General features: G+C 43.4%; 1 protein-coding gene across 3 annotated transcripts in view; it reads left to right on the forward strand.

Annotated features, from left to right (window-relative positions):
* LCA5 (lebercilin LCA5) overlaps positions 1 to 22,943 on the forward strand; it is a 34,558-nt gene extending 11,615 nt beyond the window's left edge. For all 3 annotated transcript variants that reach the window (XM_077289838.1, XM_077289837.1, XM_077289839.1), the window contains exons 3-8: positions 1,176 to 1,711; positions 3,041 to 3,178; positions 4,914 to 5,010; positions 5,135 to 5,262; positions 10,082 to 10,265; positions 21,279 to 22,943. In XM_077289838.1, the coding sequence (XP_077145953.1) occupies positions 1,176 to 1,711; positions 3,041 to 3,178; positions 4,914 to 5,010; positions 5,135 to 5,262; positions 10,082 to 10,265; positions 21,279 to 22,054 (1,859 nt within the window). In that variant the 3' untranslated portion in view covers positions 22,055 to 22,943. The remainder of the gene's footprint in view (positions 1 to 1,175; positions 1,712 to 3,040; positions 3,179 to 4,913; positions 5,011 to 5,134; positions 5,263 to 10,081; positions 10,266 to 21,278) is intronic.
* The last annotated feature ends 645 nt before the right edge of the window (positions 22,944 to 23,588 follow it).

The following is a 23,588-nucleotide window of genomic DNA, read 5'->3' on the forward strand; positions in this document are numbered from 1 at the left end:
AATTCTCTATAAGTTTGATGTGTCACATGACCCTCTTCCCATTGGAAAAAATAAAGTTGGATCCAAAATGGCCTCCATGGTCACCATCCATCTTGAAAAGTTTTCCCCCTCCCATATACTTATGTGCCACAAACAGGAAGTTGATATCACCAACCATTCTCATTTTATTTAGGTGTATCCATATAAATGTCCCACCCTGTATGATAAAGTTGGTCACTGCTTTTTCAATAAATTTTTCTTACCTGATATAAAATTTTCTGCCAGAGAAATCATACCAAAGTGGCAATCACCAAGGCCCTAATACATGGAAGCAATTTTACCAGATTTCTGCCTTAAATTGCTCCAAAAAAGTCACAAAGTGTTGGTGCAACCCAGAGCTGTGTGAAAATGTGGTAATTTCATGCTAGTTTTTTCCAGCTCTGCCAACATGGGTGGGCAGAGGGTCTCGGTGGGGTATGACACTAAAGCTCATTTAGTTCATGATGAGATGTGACGCTCCCTAAGCTGAAAATCTAACCCCAATGGACTGGAGAAAGAATGCAGGCATTATGCACAGTGGCACGCGCCACTTGTCAGATGTTCCTGAATCATGGGCGTCTGACTTTACCAGCGCCCCCTGAATCAAGACCTGTAAGAAAAGCACTGGTTTTGATGAATTGGAGCCAATGTCTCTCTCCTTCCTCTCCTGTTTGACTGCATGTAGTCATAACAGAGAGGAAGGCTTTGAGTTTCGACAGATACAATGCATACTGGGAAGTGAATGAAAAGCTCCAACACCTTTAGTGCTGGATGAAGAAGAATCACCCACTCAAAGAGTGGAAGGCAAGTTACAGAGCATTAGAATTGGGGCTGTTCCTGGATATATTTGACAGGTATTAGGGAAGAAAGACCATGTATTTCCTCTGTATTTAGATGAAATGGCAGGTGCCCTCTCTATAGCCACTGTCTAGTCTTGTGCTAAAATATCACTAGCTATGTTAATCTCTGCAGATAACTGTTGATTTCTACGGTAAATGTCATCCACAGGGTAATTGGACTGTAAATTATGCTCTGTCAATACAGTGTTTATCCTTTTGGCGCCTCTGTACGTCACCTGCTGCCTCTATACTCTCCAATTAGGCTCAGTGCATTCATATAGAGATTAAGTATATGAAATTACTATGGTATTTTTGTAGTTTCAGGTTTAAAAAAAGTAAATAGCAAATTTTCATCAAGTAAAAAGACACCACGATGGGGATTTCGTTCCCAGAGCCTAAACAAAGAGTCTCTACCAAGGGACATAGATGTGGTCACCAAGAGAGTTCTTTCAGCTCGGCTTTTGAAAATAAATGAACTAAGAAATGAAGTAACGGAGCTTCAGATGAAACTAGAAGAGTGCCAGAAAGAAAACAAGGCCCTAAAGAGGCTGCAGTTCAGACAGGAAAAGGCCTTAAATAAGTTTGAGGATACAGAAAATGAGGTCTCCCAGCTTATATCCCGGCATAATAATGAGATCCGGATACTAAGAGAACGATTGCGCAAATCTCAGGAAAGGGAGAGGAATATAGAAAAGAGACTGAAGGAAACAGAAGAGGAGCTGTATAGGGCAAATGTTTCATTAAAAAAGTTAAAGCTGCTCTCTGACAATAAACACCTAGCTGAACGTGAGGAGCTAACGAAGAAAGTGGATCTCCTTGAAAGCAGGTTGGATGATCGAGAAAGAAGAGTTAAGGTATTGTTCATAGCCACCCATCGTCATGTACAACTGACACACGTGAACCATGCTGGGTGGGTTTTACAGATAGGGAGAGGTCTGCGGCACATTGAGTCGACTGCTGGTTGATGTGTGTGTGGGGGAGGTGGGGCACAGAGACAGCTTTTCCTAAGGAGACTTTTGCACTAGTAGAGCCTAGTCATCAAATGATGGGATGCCTACCCATTATGTAGCCCTACTCTTAAAAATATATTGTCATTAATCTATTTTACCGTTGCTTAAAGGTGTTGTCCGGTCTAAAACTACAAGTCTGCAGTCATTCTATGAGACTGCAGGCTTGTGATTCGTCTCAGCGTGGTGAACCACAAGTACGTAAATTTGACTACATGTGGTCACGTGCCGACTAGCATCGCACGGCCTCGCTAGATGCAAGTGTATGGTTCGAGGCTGGGTATGGTCTAGTTGGAATCGCGTACTTGCAGTCACATGACCGCCCGCTCCTTGCATCGGAGAATCCTCACATTGTACTGTGCGCGCGATGTGAGGATTTACACCTCTGCAGTAACATAGTGACTGCACACGTGTAGCTTAAAGAGAATCTGTCAGCAGGAACTTGTTAAATACATATATGGCCATATTGGCGCTGTGATACTGAGGAAAACGATCCCTGTGGTGATGAAATCTGTTTTGTGGTTCTTGTGTAACCCTTGTTTGAGGTTTTATAGTCGTGCATCAGGGTGGGACTGTGGGCAGGGTCTTATCTTGGTGCCCTGGCCCCTCTGACGCCCTCCTGTTTTTGAATGACAGGTTACTGATCTGCCTCCTATTTTAAATATTGTACTGTTGCATACATTATATTCCCAATAGAATGGCGCGTGTAAGTCCGAATCCACCTTGATGATTTGTGAAAGCCTCATTTTATTGGTGACCTGGCACCGGCGAGATATTTAAAATAGGAGGCCGGTCACTGACGGACCTGTCATTGAAATACAGGAAACAAATAGTAAGGTAGTACTCCTATGTAATGTACAGTAACGACCAGCCTTTCATCCTTTGCTACCATGTTGCATAACTGATGCAAACAGAAGCAAGTGATAAAAAGTGCCAGACGGAATAATTATTGGGGGTCTCCCTGCCTCTGTTTGTATCGGCTATGCAATTGATACGTTATGAAAATGAATCCCGCTTATCTGTCCCATTCAGACATTAAGTGTGTCTCTTCAGTCTTGAGGATGTGTGCTAATCCCTGCATACCTATAGAAGAGCTGGTTGAGAAATGTTAAACTGTTCCCGTTCTTTCTGAAACGCCAGCAATAGTTCTGATATTAATGGATTCCTGTGTTCCAGGAGCTGGAGAAGAACATTGAACTGACACAGAGCAGTTTCCAGAGGCAGCTAATAGCTGAGAAAAAGAAAGTCCATGATGTTCAGGAGGACAACAAAGGGTTAGAAGAGGAGCTTCAACGATTGACTCAGAAATTAAGGGTATGTGTCCTTTTGTTACTGTCTGTAATCTAAATAATAATAATCACTTTATTTCTATTCCGCAGCACTTTACAGTTTGCACACATTATCATCATTGTCCCCATTGGGGCTCACAATCTAAATTCCCTATCAGCATGTCTTTGGAATGTGGCAGGAAACCAGAGTGCCCGGAGGAAACCCATGCAAACTTCTTGCAGATGTTGTCCTTGGTGGGATTTGAACCCAGGACCCCAGCGCTACAAAGCAACAGTGCTAACCACTGAGCTACCGTGCTGCCCCTAGGTTTGAAGTCTGTCTACCATGAATCTGGTGCACTGTAACTAAGGCATCTGCCCTGTTCTGCTAAAGAGTTAAGGCCCGCATCCATTACACTAACGTTGGTTGGACCTGCGGTTGCTCAATCTTTAGTCCTTTTGAGGATCACACTTTTTATCCATACATATGTAATATTTATAGGAATTGATTTGTTTACTTATTGTATTGAGTACTTCTCTCATGTTTTTTGTATCAATAAATGCTATATATTTTTTTAATATATGAAGACTCAGGTTCTCCTATTTTCAAATGTAATATCAGAGTCAATATATTGGTGATCTTTGTATCAATTTGTAGCTGGTAATTTGTATTTCAAGATATGCAAATATGTTTGAATTCTGATTCCCAAAGGATTAATCTGTAAATTAGATATAATCAAGCGCAAAGAAATCGATAAAAAGTCAGTATGACAGTAAGCGATTATATTATAAAATATTATAAAATTGAATAATCTAAGTATAAAAAGTTGTAGGGACACGCACAAACAAAAGGAGAAGAGCGCAATTCACAGCAGGGTAATATATACACAATATAAAACCAAGATCAAGTATATAGGCAATGTAGATATGATCAAGGAATATAGCTGGCTGTGCAAGTGAGGTATGAGTGGGTAGAATTCCAGGTAAGTATAGCCCTGTACTTTTCAGAATTCGTCTGGCTGCTTCTGTCTTCAGTCACATTGTTAATAAACAATAGTGACTTAGTGAGATTGGAAGCCATGCATGCCCATGCCATCCCACTGCCTCTACCATGTATTACAGAGGATGCGGTGTGCTCTGGGTCATGAACCGTTCCTAGGCTTCTCCATTCTCTCTTCTTCCCATCATTCTGGTACCGGTTGATCTTCGTTTCATCTGTCCAAAGAATGCGTTTCCAGAACTGAGCTGGCTTCTTTAGGTGTTTTTTGGCAAAATCTAATCTGTACTTTCTATTTTTAAGGCTGATTAATGGTTTGCACCTTGTGGTGAACCCACTGTATTTGCTCTCGTGAAGTCTTCTCTTTATGGTAGATTTAGATACTGAAACGCCTACCTCCTGGAGAGTGTTCTTCAATTGGGTGGATGTGGTGAAGGGGTTTTTCTTCACAAATGGAAAGGATTCTACAGTCTTCCACCATTGTCTTCTGTGGACGTCCAGGCCTGTTTGAGTTCCCAAGCTCACCAGTGCTCTTTTTTTTTTTCTCCAGAGTGTACAAAACTGTTGATTTGGCCACTACTAACATTTTTGCTATCTCTCTGATGTATTTCTTCTTTTATTTTCAGCTTAATGATGGTTTGTTTCACTTGCATTCACAGCTGCTTTGACCACATTTTGTGGGTGCACAGCAACAGCTTCCAAATGCAAATGCCACAATTGGTATTAACTCCAGACCTTTTACCTGCTTAATTGATGATTAACAAGGTTTTTTTTCTCCATATAGGACAAGGAAAGAGAACTTGATGCAAAAAATATCTATGCTTTGCGCTTGTCCAAACCATCACCTAAAAAGGACACTGAGATTACACCTAGGAAGAAAGGTAACAGATTTCTTTCATGAAAAGCATATGGAAACTCTGCTTTTAAGTAGCTGAGTGTAGCTGAGTGTAATACACTGTGTATAAGATATTTGTAACTAAAAAGAATCTATTGTTTTCTTCATAGGAACGAGCCATAATGTTAACGTAGGTGTTCAGACCAATGACTATGCCTCATGGCTGGATTTCCCTCCTCCACCGTCCCCACCTCCATTTCTAAGTGAAGATAAACTGGAAAGTGAGCAGGAAGTTCTGGTAATAAATTCAAACTTTCTTAAATCTTGTTTATGATACAACCTTTATTTTATTTTTGTTTTTTTTTCTACCTTGGAACTTTAAACGGGTTCTCCGAGAAGAAACCCATGATTGCCACCATCACCTATTTCAGGCTGCAACCCATCCTACTCACGTACTAGGACTGACTGCAGTCTGAAGAAATGCTGCTTCTCAGCCTGACAGTCAAGACACATGTCTTGAGCAATGTTTCTTCAACCTCTTACCAACATCCGCCGTATACAGCTCTGGCAAAAATTAAGAGACCACCACATGAAAACCCTCCCATGGGCAGTCCAATCTCCAGACTTGAACCCCATTGAAAACCTCTGGAATGTAATCAAGAGGATGATGGATAGTCACAAGCCATCAAACAAAGAACTGCTTAATTTTTTGAGCCAGAAGCAGTGTGAAAGACTGGTGGAAAGCATGCCAAGACGCATGAAAGCTGTGATTAAAAATCATGGTTATTCCACAAAATATTGATTTCTGAACTCTTCCTGAGTTAAAACATTAGTATTGTTGTTTCTAAATGATTATGAACTTCTTTTCTTTGCATTATTTGAGGTCTGAAAGCACTGTTTGTTTTTTTAAATTTTGACCATTTTCTCCTTTTCAGAAAAAAAAATACAAAATTTATTGCTTGGAAATTCGGAGACATATTGTCAGAAGTTTATTGAATAAATGAACAATTTACATTTTACTCAAAAATATACCTATGTAGAGAAAAATCAGACAAACTAAACAAGTCTCTTAATTTTTGTCAGAGCTGTATATAGTCAGTAGTGGGTGTATGGAGCCTGGTAAGCTCACCCCATATCCGGCTGGTAATGACTGTGTGTTACAGTCAGGTCTTGCCTCTAACAGCCGTGGGTGGAGTGGAACTCCGCCCCCAACTGTTAACCTGCTAAGTGTCACTGTCAAATTTTTACAGCGAAACCAAGGAAACAAGTCGGACTATTAACTGGTATACGTGAAAAGTGTAAAGCACTTTCACACTAAGGCCATCTTACTGAGGTAACCAAATGAAAAAAAAAAAAAAAATGAGTATACACTCTACAGCAAGTAAATAGTAATAGTGCATGTAAATAACATAGGGTACCTAATTAACACAATTTTGATCATAAAAACCATACCACCACATCAAGGTGTACCTATCGGGGCTGTTCTAACCTGTCTCTAGTATTAAAACCTTATTTTGTGTCAAGCAACCTCAATGTGACTAAGGGCAGAGCAGGACAGGGTTCCAACTGAAACACTCATCAATGGGAAGCTGTACAAATTAAATGCTTAGCTCAGAAAAGGGGGAAGTCACTCCCCTGTTTGTGTAAAATACGAGAGATTACAGCAAAGCCAAAGACTATGAACTGGGAGATCTGCAAAGTGTAAGAGCACATTCACACTGTGGCCATTTTAAGACACAACCCAAGAAAACTACAAAAAAACTAAATGAGCATATACCGTATTTTTCGCTTTGTAAGACGCACTTTATTTCCCCCAAATTTGGGGGGTAAATGGGGGGTGTCTTACAAAGCGGATATACCGCTTACCGTTACAGACGGGGTAAGGGGGTGTCCGCCGCCGCGGTTTTCCGCCACTGCTGCCGTGGTTGTCCGCTGCTGCCCAGGGTGATGCTGGAGGCTCCGGTGCTGCAGGGGGCTCTGGCGACATTTTGTGAAAGGCCAGAGCCCCCCGGCAGTTCGTCCATGCTTTCCTGTGTGACGGACTCCGGGAAAATGGCTGCCGGAATCTCGGGAGATGAGATTTCAGTGCTGAGATCTCATCTCTCGAGATCTTGGTCCCAAGATCTCCATCTGCGCATGCACCGCCTCCCGGCGGCCATTTTCCCGAAGTCCACCGCACAGGAAAGCATGGACGAACTACCGGGGGCTCTGGCCTTTCACAAAATGTTGGCAGAGCCCCCCGCAGCACCGGAGACACCCCTGCAGCACCGGAGCCTCCCTGCAGCACCGAAGCCGCCCTGCAGATCCCCTCATCCCAGCCAGCAGCACAGGAGCCCCCCAGCAGCACAGGAGCTCCCCTTGAGCACAGGAGCCCCCCTGCAGACCCCCTCATCCCAGCCTGCAGCACAGGAGCCCCCCTGCAGACCCCCTCATCCCAGCCAGCAGCACAGGAGCCCCCCTGCAGACCCCCTCATCCCAGCCTGCAGCAATGCTCCACTCCTGCCTCCAGCATGGATCCTGGGACCCTGATCCACCGCAGCAACGACCCCTGGTAAGCAATAAGATGCATGGATTATAAGAAGCCCCACCAATTTATTATAAAAAGTTTTTTTCCTATTTTTCTCCTCAAAATTTTGGGTGCGTCTTATAATCCAGAGCGTCTTACAAAGCGAAAAATACGGTACCCTAAATCAGTAAATGGTAATAGTGCATGTAAATAACATAAGGTACTTGGGTTAACGCTATTTTGCTCATAAAAGCCATCCCACCAAGTCAAGGTGTACCCATTGGTATGGTCATAACCTATCTCGAGTATTAAAACCTTACCATGTGTCAAACGACCTCAATGTGAATAAGGGCACCCACCCACGGGAAGCTGTACAGATGTAAGGCAGCACAGTGCAGCACAGTGGCGCAGTGGATAGCACAGCAGCCTTGCAGCGCTGGAGTCCTGGGTTCAAGCCCCACTAAGGACAACATCTGCAAAGAGTTTGTATGTTCTCTCCGTGTTTGCGTGGGTTTCCTCCGGGTACTCCGGTTTCCTCCCACATTCCAAAGACATACTGATAGGGAATTTAGATTGTGAGCCCCAAGGGGGACAGCGATGATAATGTGTGCAAACTGTAAAGCGCTGCGGAATATGTTAGCGCTATATAAAAATAAAGATTATTATTATTATTATTATTATGTAAGCAATGCTTTGCTCAGAAAGGACGGTCGCGCCCCTGTTCTTACAAAGTACAAGAGATTACAGCAAAACCATGGAAATCAGCAGGACTTTAAGTTTGTATACATGCAAAGTGTAAGAGCATGTTCACTGTGGCCATTTCACACACAGAAACACCTTGTCGTGGTGGGATGGATTTTATGTTTCTTTTTTTTAATCAAACTAGCGTTAACTAAGCACCCTATGTTATTTACATGTACTATTACTATTTACTTGCTGTAGGGTATATGCTTATTTAAATTCCATTAAAGTTGCATTAAAAGCGCTTCAGCATGGGGACGCATCATTCTATGTGCCCATCCGCGCTCCCATGATGTGATTATGGGCGCTAATGGGTTGCTATGACAGCCAGGGGCCTATTGACCTCCTTCCCTGTCATCGCAGAGCTCCACCCAGTGTTGGGATCACTGCGGGGGTTTATTACTTTATTATTTTGCTGGGGTAGGGTGGTACAGTAGGGTCATCGGGTCATCATACTGTGCGTGTAGAGGAAGTCTCTGTTGGGGTATCATACTGTGTTTGGAGGGGCACTTTTGTTGGCATCATACTTTATAGGGGTTAATGTGTGTGAACACTAAGTTGCTTCAATAGAAGCAAAATTACTTTTGTAAGGGATGCAAAGTTGTGAGATATGCTCTTCTGTGACCCCACTGAATTTTATATAGTGGGTTTTTTTGGGGGGTTAACATTAGGACATCTGCTATGGGGCCCAATGATTTCTACATACACCCCTGCTGATTAGGTAAGAATGGGATTTAGCCCAGAAGCCAATATTAAGCAATGCAGAAGCCTTGAAAAGCAAACATTAAGGGAAATATTGAGTGTTTGCATAAACTTGATGTTTGTCTATAAAAGGTTATTAAATGTTTATGCTTGTACTTCAGGAACTATAGAAACCTCTGGCTAAGGCTATGTGCATACGTTGCGTTTTTTTCTGTGTTTTTTCGCCGTGAAAACGCTTACTAAACGCATCCCATTATTTTTTAATGGAATTCCGCATTGTACTGCCCATGCTGTATTGCTATCCGCAAAAAAAAAAACGCATCGCGGAAAAAAAACGCAGCATGTTCATTAATTTTGCAGAATTTCAGCGGTTTTACCGCTATATAATTGTATTGGGATGCTCCGGAAAAGAAACGCGAAAGAAACGCGAGCGGATTTCCTGCGAAAGGAGTTTGGTTTTGATCAGGAAAATTTTGCAAACATTCTGCAATGTGGGCACATAGCCTAAATGATCTAAACACTGAAGTGGCAAAATCATGAAAAGCAAAAATTTGTGTTCGTGTCAAAACATTTGGCCATGACTGTAGATATGGCATTAAATTCTTTAACACTTCGCTATACCTTCAGTAAGTTTTGCTGCATGAAATATAACGCACCCATCTACTACCCAAAGATTGGCTTCTCTTTATTTTGCTGCTTGTGTGCCACCATGAGGCCTAGGCGGTAGCCATAGTTTTTGTGATGTGGTGAACCCCTCCTGATCCACAATGCATGGTATTTTTTTTTTTTCCTCTTCCTTCCTGTTACTTTTCAGACACATTTTTACCCCCTGCAAATATTGCAAATATTTTCAAAATTAGTTCCCTCTTTGTTGAACACAGCAGGGAGAAAATGTAGGTAATTTACTCCCTATTTAATCTCTGAATACTATTTACTTTGCAGCCCTGAAAAAGAAAAAAAGAAAAATTCCCATAAAAAAGTTGACAGCTGCTGAGGAGCAATTGTCAAAAACTCAAACTACAGAAAGTCTGAGTAAACGTGGATCTACCATTCAAGTTACGATACAATGTTTAACTGGGATACTACTTTTGGCATGAGAAATGTTCCCAAATACAGTTTTGTTAAATTTTACTTCTCTGACTTAAGTATCTATTTTGTTTTCCCAAAGAGGGAAGAAAATTTAGCAAAGCAGCTCAAAGAGGAGGCAGAAAAGATTAAAAGAGAGAAACAAGACGCAGAAAGACTTAAGCGAGAACGAGAGCAGGCAGAACGAAAACAAGATCAAGAAGAGAAGATGAATAGAAATAAGGAGCAAAGAATCTTGGAGGACAAGGCAAGAAAAATGCGTGAAGGTAAGAATCCTCTTGAAATATAAAGTGACACCTTTATCCATTCTGAAGTATGGAATTCTGAATACTTTCTGTACAGTGTGAAAATATGCCACATTTTTGAGTCGACGGTATTGCACGATTATCTATGATGATATTGAAATTAATGGATGCTAACTCAGTCAGAATTTTATGAATTGTTATGAGGACTGCGAACTCCTTGAGTTATAATTAGTTTCAGCCTAGACTGACCTATGATACTAAAACAGCCATTTAAATCTGTAAATCGCTGCTACAGATGATCGTCAAAATTCCATCAGGATCAGTAATATTTGCCTAATATAATTTTGCGTACCTCCAAAATGTTTGCCATGATCAGACAGTAGAAGCCACGATATGTAGTGTTAGATAAAAGTGTGAATTTGTTGAATAAAAATTCAAATTGCAAAATTTTTGTTTTGAGAAAAAGTAGAATCCATGGTGTAATCCTCTTTGCTCACTGTAGCTACAATACATACATGGCAATTTGTCTGGATGATAAACCAGTTAAACACTGTCTCATAATATTGTACAATATGATAATTAGCGAAGGGAACCTGGTAGGTGACTCATGCTTCCAAAACCACATGCAGCATTAAATGCAATTTGGCTGAACAATTGCAGCCAGGTACGATATTCCCTGAAACGTTTTGGCAGATCAGCGAAGATATAATAATAATCTTTTTTTATATAGTTCCAACACGTTCCGCAGCGCTTTACAGTTTAACAGTCCATACACAACAGTCATGAGTAGCAACATTAAAGATAATACAATAATTCAAGCAAAATAAGACGACCCTGCTTGTGAGAGCTTACAATCTACAATGAGGTGGGAGGGAGACACAAAGTACAGGTGCGTATTTACAATGATGGTCCAGCCATCTTGAGGGAGTGGGGGTTAGATAAAGGCTGCATGAGCTGTCTGACCAGCTAGTATTTGTGGTGCTGTTGGGCGCGGTGGAGTTTAATGGAGGGTTATTCTCAGATAGTGAATGGGCCACACACACCACACACAATGACTTTGATTAGGGAACGTGATAGGCCGCTCTGAACAAATGTGTTTGGAATGAGCGCCTACAACTGTGCAAGTTGTAGATACAGTTAGGTCCATATATATTTGGACAGAGACAACATTTTTCTTATTTTGGTTATAGACATTACCACAATGAATTTTAAACAAACAATTCAGATGCAGTTGAAGTTCAGACTTTCAGCTTTCATTTGAGGGTATCCACATTAAAATTGGATGAAGGGTTTAGGAGTTTCAGCTCCTTAACATGTGCCACCCTGTTTTTAAAGGGACCAAAAGTAATTGGACAATTGACTCCAAGGCTATTTCATGGACAGGTGTGGGTAATCCCTTCGTTATGTCATTCTCAATTAAGCAGATAAAAGGTCTGGAGTTGATTTGAAGTGTGGTGCTTGCATTTGGAAGGTTTTGCTGTGAAGTAAACATGCGGTCAAAGGAGCTCTCCATGCAGGTGAAACAAGCCATCCTTAAGCTGCGAAAACAGAAAAAACCCATCCGAGAAATTGCTACAATATTAGGAGTGGCAAAATATACAGTTTGGTACATCCTGAGAAAGAAAGAAAGCACTGGTGAACTCATCAATGCAAAAAGACCTGGGCGCCCACGGAAGACAACAGTGGTGGATGATCGCAGAATAATCTCCATGGTGAAGAGAAACCCCTTCACAACAGCCAACCAAGTGAACAACACTCTCCAGGAGGTAGGCGTATCAATATCCAAATCTACCATAAAGAGAAGACTGCATGAAAGTAAATACAGAGGGTTCACTGCACGGTGCAAGCCACTCATAAGCATCAAGAATAAAAAGGCTAGACTGGAATTTGCTAAAAAACATCTAAAAAAGCCAGCACAGTTCTGGAAGAACATTTTTTGGACAGATGAAACCAAGATCAACCTCTACCAGAATGATGGAAAGAGAAAAGTATGGCGAAGGCGTGGTACAGCTCATGATCCAAAGCATATCACATCATCTGTAAAACACAGCGGAGGCAGTGTGATGGCTTGGGCATGCATGGCTGCCAGTGGCACTGGGTCACTAGTGTTTATTGATGATGTGACACAGGACAAAAGCAGCCGAATGAATTCTGAGGTATTCAGAGCCATACTGTGTGCTCAGAGCCAGCCAAATGCAGCCAAACTGATTGGTCGTCGTTTCATACTACAGATGGACAATGACCCAAAACATAAAGCCAAAGAAACCCAGGAGTTTATTAAAGCAAAGAAGTGGAATATTCCTGAATGGCCAAGTCAGTCACCTGATCTCAACCCAATTGAGCATGCATTTCACTTGTTAAAGACTAAACTTCAGACAGAAAGGCCCACAAACAAACAGCAACTGAAAACCACCGCAGTGAAGGCCTGGCAGAGCATCAAAAAGGAGGAAACACAGCGTTTGGTGATGTCCATGAGTTCAAGACTTCAGGCAGTCATTGCCAACAAAGGGTTTTCAACCAAGTATTAAAAATGAACATTTTATTTAAAATTATTGAATCTGTCCAATTACTTTTGGTCCCTTTAAAATCAGGGTGGCACATGTTAAGAAGCTGAAACTTCTAAACCCTTCATCCAATTTTAATGTGGATACCCTCAAATGAAAGCTCAAAGTCTGAACTTCAACTGCATCTGAATTGTTTTGTTTAAAATTCATTGTGGTAATGACTATAACCAAAATTAGAAAAATGTTGTCTCTGTCCAAATATATATGGACCTAACTGTAGTCCTAATTTTTGGGGGTAGAGCATTCCAGAGGATTGGCGCAATGCGGGAGAAGTCTTGGATCCGGGAGTGAGAGGTACGGATTAGTGCAGAGGTGTCAAACTGCATTCCTCGAGGGCCGCCAACAGGTCATGTTTTCAGGATTTCCTTGTATTGCACAGGTGATAATTTAATCACCTGCACAGAATGATTCCAGCACCTTGTGGAATGCTAAGGAAATCCTGAAAACATGACGTGTTGGCGGCCCTCGAGGAATGCAGTTTGACACCTCTGGATTAGTGGAGAGTTTAGTCAAAAGTCATTTGCAGAGCATAACGAGCGGGTAGGCCAATAAACAGAAATGAGGGAGAAGATGTAGGGGGATGCCGCACTGTGGAGAGCTTTGTGGGTGAGAACAAGCAGTTTGAATTGGATCCTATAATGAATGGGCAGCCAGTGCAATGACTGGCGAAAAGCGGACGTGTCCGAGTACCGATTAGCTAGATGGACGACCCTGGCTGCTGCATTAAGTATGGACTGGAGAGAGGAAAGTCTAGTGAGGGGGAGGTCAATTAATAGAGCGTTACAGTAGTACAGGCGTAAGTGGATTAGGGCGACAAAGTGAGGGTTTTTGTTGTTTCCATGGTGAGACAAGGGCGGATTCTAGAGGTGTTCTTTAGGTGTAAGCGGCAAGCGTGGGCAAGAGATTGTATATTGGAGGAGAAGGAAAGATTGGTGTCAAGCATAACTCCCAGACAGTGCGCCTGCTGCTTAAGGGTTATTATGGTGCCACCCATGGAGTGGAAGATGTCAGATTTAGGGAGGTTAGTAGACAGCGCAAGCAGAAGAAGTTCAGGTTTGGAAAGGATGAGTTTCAGATAGAGAGCAGACATGATGTTGGAGATTGCGGACAGCCAGTCACTGGCGTTCTATAGTACAGTAGGGGTAAGGTCGGGATGAAGTGTATAGTTGTGTCATCCGCATAAAGATGGTACTGAAAGCCAAATCTGCTGATGGTCTGTCCAATTGGGGCCGTGTAGCGAGAAGAGAAGGGGGCCAAGGACTGAGCCCAGAGGGATCCTAACAATTAGAGGAAGAGGAGACGAAGTGGAGCCAGCGAACGATACACTGAAGGAGCGGTCAGAAAGATAGGAAGAGAACCAGGAGAGGGCAGTGTCCTTTATGCCTATTGACTGAAGCATAAAGAGTAGGAGAGGGTGGTCAACAGTGTTGAAAGCTGCAGAGAGGTCGAGAAGAATGAGAAGAAAGTGTTCATCGATAAATTTTGCTGTCAGGTCATTGGTCACTTTGAATGCAGTTTCTGTCAAATGTAGGGGGCGGAAGCCGGACTGTTATGGATCTAGGAGAGAGTGAGTGGAGAGGTAACAGGTAAGGCGGGAGTAGACCAGGCGCTGCAAGAGTTTAGAGATGAAGGGGAGATTGGAGACTGATCTGTAGGTATTTGAGGATTGGTTGAGAGAGGGTTTTTGTTTAATAATGGAGTAATGATAGAGTGTTTGAAGGAGGAGGGAAAATGCCAGAGAAAGGGAGAGATTGAAGATTGTAGTTAGGCGAGTAGTGACAACTGCAGAGAGAGACTGGAGGAGATGTGAGGGATTGGGGTCGGTAGTGAATGTAGTCGGACGAAAAGGAGAGAGAAGCCTGGAAACTTCTTCTTCTGTGATGGGATCAAATGTGGAGAGTGAGCCAGGGGAGATGCAGGGAGGAATGGGAGTCACAGCACTTGATGGCTGGGAGCGGATTTCCTGACTGATATTCTCTATTTTCCCTATAAACTGGGAGGCCAGGTCATCAGCACAAATGTCTGTGATAGGGGTCTGTGCATTCAGACTGAGGAGGGAGTGAAAGTTGTCAAAAAGTATTTTAGGGTTGTTAGATAGTGAGGAGATCAGGGTGGTGTAGTAGGTCTGTTTAGCGAGGTGAAGGACCGAGTTATAGGTCCTTAACATAAATTTGTAGTGGATGAAGTCTTCTGGTGTTTGAGTTTTTCCTCCATAGACGTTTTAGCACACCTAGAGCATCGCTGGAGAAATCGGGTTTGCAATGTGAGCCAGGGCTGTTTTACTCTGTGTTTGGAGGTTCTGGGTGAGGGGCGCTACTTGGTTCAGGGTGCTTCTGAGAGTGTCATTGTAGTGATGTACAGCCAAATCAGGACATGAAAAAGAGGAGATTGGGGACAGTGGTGGGTGTAGGGAGTCCGTAAGTGAATGAGTGTTATCGACTTTCTGCAAGTGCGGTAGGTAAGAGTGTGCTGAGGTGAGCGAGGATTTGTGAGTGTGAAGGAGAGAAAGTTGTGGTCAGAGAGGGGAAGTGGTAAGTTATCTAGGTAGGAGATTGAACAGAGCCGGACAAAAACCAGGTCAAGGGTGTTACCGTCTTTGTGTTTCTCGAGGTTGAGAGCTGTGAGAGGCCTAGAGAAGTGGTTAGTGATAGAAGCTGGGGATGGAGATGTGGAAGTGGGACTGTTGATGGGGATATTGAAGTCTGTCAAAATAAGGGTTGATAGTTCTGAGGTGTGGCAGCCAGGCAGAGAAATGGTCAAGGAAGTGGATGGGTGTGCCTGGGGGAAGGTGTATGACCGCTACTCTGAGGGAGAGAGGATGGAAGAGCCTGATGGGGACCTCAAAAGAAGGGAATGAGAGAGATGGAATTGGCGGGATGACCTGGAAAGTGCATTGTGGGGACCAGAGGTGGGTGGGTTTCAGGGAATGGGAGAATTGACAGCCACCATGGGAAATGGCAGCAGGGGAGACAGTGGCAGAATCCTGAATCCAGGTTTCAGTGAGGGCCAATAGATTAAAAGAGTTGTTCAGAAAGTAGGTGTGCAGGAAAGGAAGCTTACTGCATATAGACTGTGGATTCCAGAGTGCACAATTTAAAAGAGGGAGATGAAGGTGTACAACTAATGTTAATCAGGTTAGTAAGGTTTCGATGTGAGGTGGGGGAGGGGTTGAGTTTGGGGGATGGTGGACGAGGGTTGGAGGAGATATCCCCTGAGATCAGTAGCAGTTGAAAGAGAGCAAGTAGTTCTTGGAATTGTGAGAAGTGTTTTTTGTGCGATGTGTTTGGGCAAGATGGGCTGAGGTTTTTCATGGAGTTGAGAAGTGCATGGGAGCTTTATATGGGAGAGGGAAGTATAGAGGCTCTGATGTGTATGAGGGACATAGGCGTAGCTAGGGTTGTGGTTCGGGGGGGCGAAGCTTCTGAGTGGGCCCCTAACCAGGTAACCTTGATTACAACTCGGTGAAACGCCCTAATAGTGGAGGAGAACCTCAGCAGATGACCACGCTATTACTGAAGATAATCTCTATATAAAGACCAACATGGATATTACGCCATATGGTCAGTGGTAGATACCAGTCCTACAGAACATATAAGAGATCACAGCACAGTTACAGATAATGACTTACCTCTGATGTTCTTTCTGATGGAGTCGTTCTCTTTTCCATCTGGCACAGACCTACATGACAACTTCTTCCAGCCACGACTCAGCTGCAGAGAGTACAACAAAGACACATTTCACTTCTCATATTCCAGCCATCACCATCTATTCCCAACCTGCACAAACTCCTCATCCTGCTGATACCCCAGTACTGAGCGGCTGCTGCCCTATGTGACCCTATTACTGCACCTGCTGTGTGGTTCTCTGTGCCTTCTAAATTCTAATATAATATATAATATAGTAATACCAGGTGCAAGTGCCCTAGAAAACTGCCCACATTTTGCCCTCTAGAAAGTAATAATGCACTGTGTGCCCCTTTGACAGTCACAGTAACCTGAGGTCCCCTATACAATAAGTGCCCACTTTACATTTAATAATGTCCCGAGTCTCCCCCCTGTACAGCTCCCCTATACACAGCATGATGTTCTCTTATACACCGTATAATGCCCCCTCACTGTATAGTACCACACACACAGTATAAAGGCCCCTTAGTAGCCTCCAAACTGTTTGATGGCTCCAACACTGTATGATGGCCCCTTCACTGTAATCCCCACACTGTATGATGCCCCCTAGATAGCCTCCATATAGTATAATGCACCAGATCGTCCTAAATATAGTATAATACACTCCGCATAGGCTTACTCTATATTGTATAATGCATCCCCATAGGCAGACGCTATAGCGCAAGGCAGCACCCATAGGCTGACTCTGTAGTATAACGCAGCACCCCCATTGGCAGTCCCTGTAGTATAAGGCAGCACCCAATAGGCAGACCCTGTAGTATAAGACAGCACCCCATAGGCAGACTCTGTAGTATAAGGCAGCACCCCATAGGCAGACTCTGTAGTATAAGCAGCACCTCCATAGGCAGACTCTGTAGTATAAGGCAGCACCCCCATAGGCAGACCCTGTAGTATAAGGTAGCACCCCCATAGGCAGACCCTGTAGTATAAGGCAGCACCCCATAAAATAAATAAGTAAATACTCGCTGCTCTTCCTCCTTGTTCCCGCGGTGCTCTGAGCTCCCGCTCATCTGACAGTGTGCGCCAAGTACTGGCGTCATCGCTACCCCCTGTCAGTGTCGACGTCGGTGATGTCAGATGCTGGCAGGGGGATGATGGGAGGAGCGTAGCGCAGCTCTTCTTCCCTCATCAATGCGGTCAGCTGTATCGGCTAAATGCTGAAACAGCTGACCTTGCGATGACGCGCTGGGAGGCCCACTGCTGGCACCGGGCTCCCCCCCCCCTTCCCCGCCTGCTCAGGGGCCCAATTTCAGCAGAGCAGGGAGATCGATTCTCCCTGCTCTCCCGCTGAATGTAACTGTATCGGCGTGCATTACAGTAGTGTAGCTCTGGATGGGCCCCCTCTGAGCACTGGGGCCACTGCACCCTCTCCACCCCCCGCCCCCCATGCTACTGATGGGTGGGTTGGGGCGCTGAATGTGGATGGTATGGGCACACAGGAGGAAAGCAATAAAGCTCATGGCTAAAATGGACTACAAAGTATGGGTTACCTGTCTCCTGCCCTGACTGCTTCTTCTGGATACTTAGCTACAGGGATACTTTGCTGAAGGGATGCATGCACACGTGTGCACCCCTTACAACGTTTCTAAATTTATAGGGCTCACTAGAGGGTCAGGTGAGAGGGATTGTGGGAGCTGGTTTGGGATAAATTAGTAGCTGCTCAACGCACCAGGAGGTGGATAAATGATCAAAGACACTAGGCCTGGCTCCATCTCTATGCTATAACCCCTTTTACCAGATATCTACAGTGACCCAACCATGGATATAGAGCAGTGAGTATTGAATACATTGCAACAGATGAATTATAGCAAAGATTCAGCAAGCAGTGTTACATACCATTAAAATTGTTGCAGGATGAAAAGGCAGTAGATGACATACAGCAAGCAGTGTTATTGTCCCGCTCACGCCCTGACTGGTGGGCGTGAGCTCGGGGTTTGTGGCCCCACTGCGCCACAAACCAGACTACCCTGGAAGGGGCGTGACTATGACAGCTGCCTGGGTTTTCACTGGAGCCTCTGATGGTGAGGTCAGGCTTGTGCAGCAGGCAGCTGCCAGGTGCTACTCCAGGGTGATGTCTGGCTGTGGCTGCTGATCCCACTTGGAGAACAGGAACACTAGGACAGGTGCTGGCATCAGGCAGGACTGGCAGAAGAGCACGGCTGAAACTCAGACGAGTAGGCTGGCACGGCTGAGACACAGGGCTGGCAGAGAACACAGGGCTGGCAGAGACACGGCAGAGAACACAGGGCTGGCAGGCTCGGCAGAGAACACAGGGCTGGCAGGAACACCGGACTGGCAGGGACGGCAGGAACACAGGGCTGGTTGATGTGGTGTATGAAGGAACAGGTAGGGACCTGTTTACAATGGAGGTGCAGGTACGGATATGTAGTATGGAGGAACAGGTAGGGACCTGTTCACACAGGAGGTGCGTGCAGGAACGGATATGAAGTATGGAGGAACAGGTAGGGACCTGTTCACACAGGAGATGCAGGAAAGGAAACAAGCAGAAAGGAATGAGATATGAAGGAACAGGTTGGGACCTGTTCAGACTGGAAGAGAACCGCAAGGCTGCGGATAGGAGCGGTAGAGCAGCAAGAGATAGCACAGCAATAAAAGCTAAGCAGAGCAGAACCACAAGGAATATGGAGAGGAGCTGCAGCAAGAGATTACTGCAGAAGCTAAGCAGAGCAGAGCCACAAGGAATGTGGAGAGGAGCTGCAGCAAGAGATTACTGCAGCTGCAGAAGCTAAGCAGAGCAGAGCCGCAAGGAATGTGGAGAGGAGCTGCAGCAAGAGGTTTCTTGCAGCAGCAAAGCAGAGCAGAACCGCAAGGAATGCGGAGAGGAGCTGCAGCAAGAGATTACTGCAGCAGCAGAAGATAAGCAGAGTAGAAAGGAGCAGAACCGCAGGAGTGCAGAGCAGAGGTAAAGCCACAAAGGTACAGAGCAGGCAGAGCTGCAAGAGTGCGGTGTGTAAGCAGACTGAGAATACGAGGAAAGACACAGCAGGGAAGGAAGCCACAGACAAGGAGACCGAGATAAAACTAAGTTCAGACAAGGAAATGGAACAAGACAAGAAACAAGGACAAAGACACAGAGACTAGGATATTCTGCCTCCTGAAGGGCGGACAACAAGACCAAGGCAAGAATACAGAGTAAAGCCTCCAGAGAGGGAGTAACACAGAGCAAGGCCTGGCAAACTCAGAAGCTAAACACAAACTGAGCTAACACATTGCACAGGCCCAGTCCACAGGGTGGAGCTGCACTAAATACTGGAGGCCTCCTGGCAATTGGTCAGGAACAGATTAGACAGATGCACCTGATTTCTATAAGAACCAGAGAGGTCAGGCACCGCCCCCTATGCACACAGCCATGAAGCATGCAGAGAGCAGAGACACAGAATATGCAGCTGGCATGAAGCAGAAACCACATCATGGCCTGGAGCAGTGGGTAAGATAGTGTGAGAGATGAGAGGCCATGTCGTGATGCCAGCAGAGTTGTTAGTTATATACTTCCAATGACAAAAACAAGTGGCTTATATTCCGCACGTCAATAAACCGGTAGTGCCTATGAATCCAACGGTGGACCCTTGAATATACATTGTTGATCCAGAAAAATTAGGGAGACATGAGACTAGTCCAGTGCACCCCCATCCCCCTCTTACCAGCATTGCTAGAGGTGATTGATAGGTGTCTCCATCACGTGTAAATTGGGAGAGACCTGTCAATTTACACGATAGAGACCTGTTAATGTACACGCTAGAAAGAGACCTGTCAATCACCTGTAGTAACTCTGTGACGAGCCGACCAGAGAGCAGAGCAGAGCTGGACTAGACCCTGCTCCAGCTGTTGCCCCCATCTGGTTCTTCAAACTATACCAAAGTAATATACCTGAATGTTTGGACAGCATGAATTCCCTGATAGGTTCCCTTTTAAATTTAGCCACCTGTTCAGTACCTTTGGAGAAGACACATATTGGAAATTAAAGCACTGCCATCAAAATTGTTATCCTCTTGATATGTTACAATCATCATATAATATAGCACTCTGTACTTACAGTTGCTCTTTTTGCCTTTCTACACCGTAAATTCTACTCCATGTCATTGGGTCTATGACATCCCATGATTAATAAATGACTAGCTGAATCACTCTAAGCTCTATGTAGCAACAGGAAATCTCTTTTCCCTGCATTAGTCATCCACCTCTTCAACTCCCCCCACCCCCTCCTGCCAATGATTTTGCAAAAATGTACCTCCTGTTTCTACATAGAGCTTAGAAGGATTCAGCTAGTCAGTTTTTAATCACGTGATGTCATCGACCTAATGGAAAAGAGATTAACTAAGTGGGTAGAAGGGCAAAATGAGCAATTGTAATCACACGGAGCTGCAGAATATGATGACTGCAATATATCAAGAGGATAAAAATTTTGATGGAAGGAGTGCATCTTTAAGTTGAGCTCCATCCCTTTTACTATATATATATATATATATATATATATATATATATATATATATATATATATATATATATATATATATATATATATATATATATATAAATTATTGCAAGTACACCAGAAAACGTATAACACATCCACATAGATCAGTTTTATACATCCCATTTTTGACAAACCACGGCATGTTTGCATTCGCTTTCACTGCAATTTCTCCCAATAAAAATTCTTATTGCTAATTAGACATTTTGTTAAGACATCTCTCTGAATGGCTAATCTAACAGACTTTCTATGTGTGGTATATCCAAATGTATCTTTCTTTTTTACCCCCTTGCAGAATTTGAAAATGAAGAATTTGAAAGAAAGAAGAAAGATTTCTTAAATAAAGATAAAATTATAAAAGAAGGAATCAAAAATGAAGAAGAAAGGCTTAAGAAGGAGCTGTTATTGGCAAAAATGTTTGAAATTGACAGTGAAAACCATGACCCGTTTTATTCTGACAACTCTAGACCTGCTCCAACACCTCTTACAAATAATTCAATAAAGACCGACATGACGGATTCAAAGCCTACAACATACAAATTCTCGGAGGCGACGGACAACCTGTTCAATGGCCTTCCAGTCCAGGGAGGACGAGAATCAAAACGAGATGTCCAGAGTCATACAACCACAGGAGATACCAATGGGGAGTTCACATTCGGTAGTTACACTCCATCTTTTGGAAGGGGAAGATCAACTGTTAATAATCAAAGGAAGGAAGTCTTGGAGGAGCCGATTATAAGCACTTCAAAGCTGGACATACAAAAAGACAAGAAAACTAATTTAATGGAGCAGCTTTTTGGAAACACTTCTAATGCTACGTTGCCTTCCGTTCACAAATTTGGCCACCAAGATGGACCCAGTTCAAACAGCAGCAGAATCTCACATCAGGACTCCAGCAACACTTTACCTTGGGAACAAAACAGCAAAATCAAAGGGAAAGGTGATCATTTCTCATCTGGGAATGGGAAAATGTCAAGTTCCAGTAGAGGTCGCATGCAGAACACACCAGGACGGACGGCGGTCAATGCTGTTAACTCTGTGGAAGATGAAATCGAAGAATTAGCGCTATAGAAATGATGTAAACATGCCTTTTCCAGATGTAAGGGTTGTTTAAAGGAAATCTTTCGGGACGAATTCCTGACACTAGTGTTTTGGCTGTTTCCTGTAGTCCTGGTACAGCAATAAAAATGATACCTGTTCTGTAGTGGACCAGTGTGCCAGCGCTGAGAAGTCAAGCCTGGAAGCGCTTTGGGGGCATGTCATTGCTCTGGGTGTATTACTACATGCTGCGCTTTATTTGTATTGTTGTACCTGGACCTGTAGTAGAAATGATGCCATACCACAGGTTTCACTGGTTTTCACTAGTAAAATCATCCTGACACTCACTTTTTTAAAAATGTGTATTTTTTATTTGTTGCTGTTTTTCTTAAATAATTTTCTTAAATTATTATTTTTAATTCTGAAGATTCATATCCATAGTTTGACTGGAATGTGTTAAATATGGTTCAGATCCCTGTTTTCTGTACAATATTAATAGGTTATGTGAATCATCTTAGTTTAATTAAACACCACACACACACACACACACACACATATATATACACACACACACACACACACACACACACACACACACACACACACACACACACACACACAGTAATGACCACCTACCCCATTTGGCAGAGGCATCCTGGTTTGCTACACTGAACTGTAGCTGAAAAGCCAGCACTGAACTGACAACCGGACAACCTATCACTATTTCATTGTGCTACATTTATAAATAAATAATTAGTTTAACCTGGGGCGTAAAATTCTGTAAAAGTTATAATCCGTATGTATATTGTAAACTTAAATTATATGATCAATGCTGACATTTTGTTCAAACTGAATGTAAAAGGAATGCTGAAAAATGTACAATAGTTAACTGAAGAGGTTAATAAATGATACCATGGATGAATGTGGCTTATTCTGGCTCCATAATATTTACTTTAAAGGGGTTGTCTCCTAATCCTTCTCCCAGAATGCACCACTCCTCTGCCTCCTGGCTTCATGTTTGCCGGCGGGGAGAGACAGCCTGCAAGTTCGGGCCTTGTGGCATGGCTGCACTGCCGGCCTAAACTGTGCAGCCTCTGATATTACAAGCAGATGTAAAAAGATAATATTGTTTGAATAAGTTTGAGCCTCTGTAATTTTGTACCTAGTGAATATGTATTGGGGGCCTTGACCTTTGTCCAGCACTATTGTATTATATTTCTGGATTATTATGACTGTGTTCTGGCCTCCCCTTTAACTACTGACCGAGTGGAGTGGTAAGTTTCTTCTCATACTGAATCTACCATCTGCATCTCATTTGCTCTCGGCAGTTGCCTGCTTACGTGTCCTTTTATGCTATTTAGTAGTCACACTTTTAGTTCTAGTTTTATTATTGTCTTTTTAGGGGGCATAAAGGCTATACACCATTAGGGACAATTTTATTTCAATCTAAATTTGTATATTTTGGGCTTAAAATCATTTTTGCCATTGGGTTTCATTAACCATTTTTCACTGTTTGGCTTTTACGGGCTCTTTGTTTCCTTGTATAGTGCTGGCTGCTGAATGCGCT

The sequence above is a fragment of the Ranitomeya variabilis genome, chromosome 2, assembly GCF_051348905.1.
Source record: "Ranitomeya variabilis isolate aRanVar5 chromosome 2, aRanVar5.hap1, whole genome shotgun sequence".
Lineage (NCBI taxonomy): Eukaryota > Metazoa > Chordata > Amphibia > Anura > Dendrobatidae > Ranitomeya > Ranitomeya variabilis.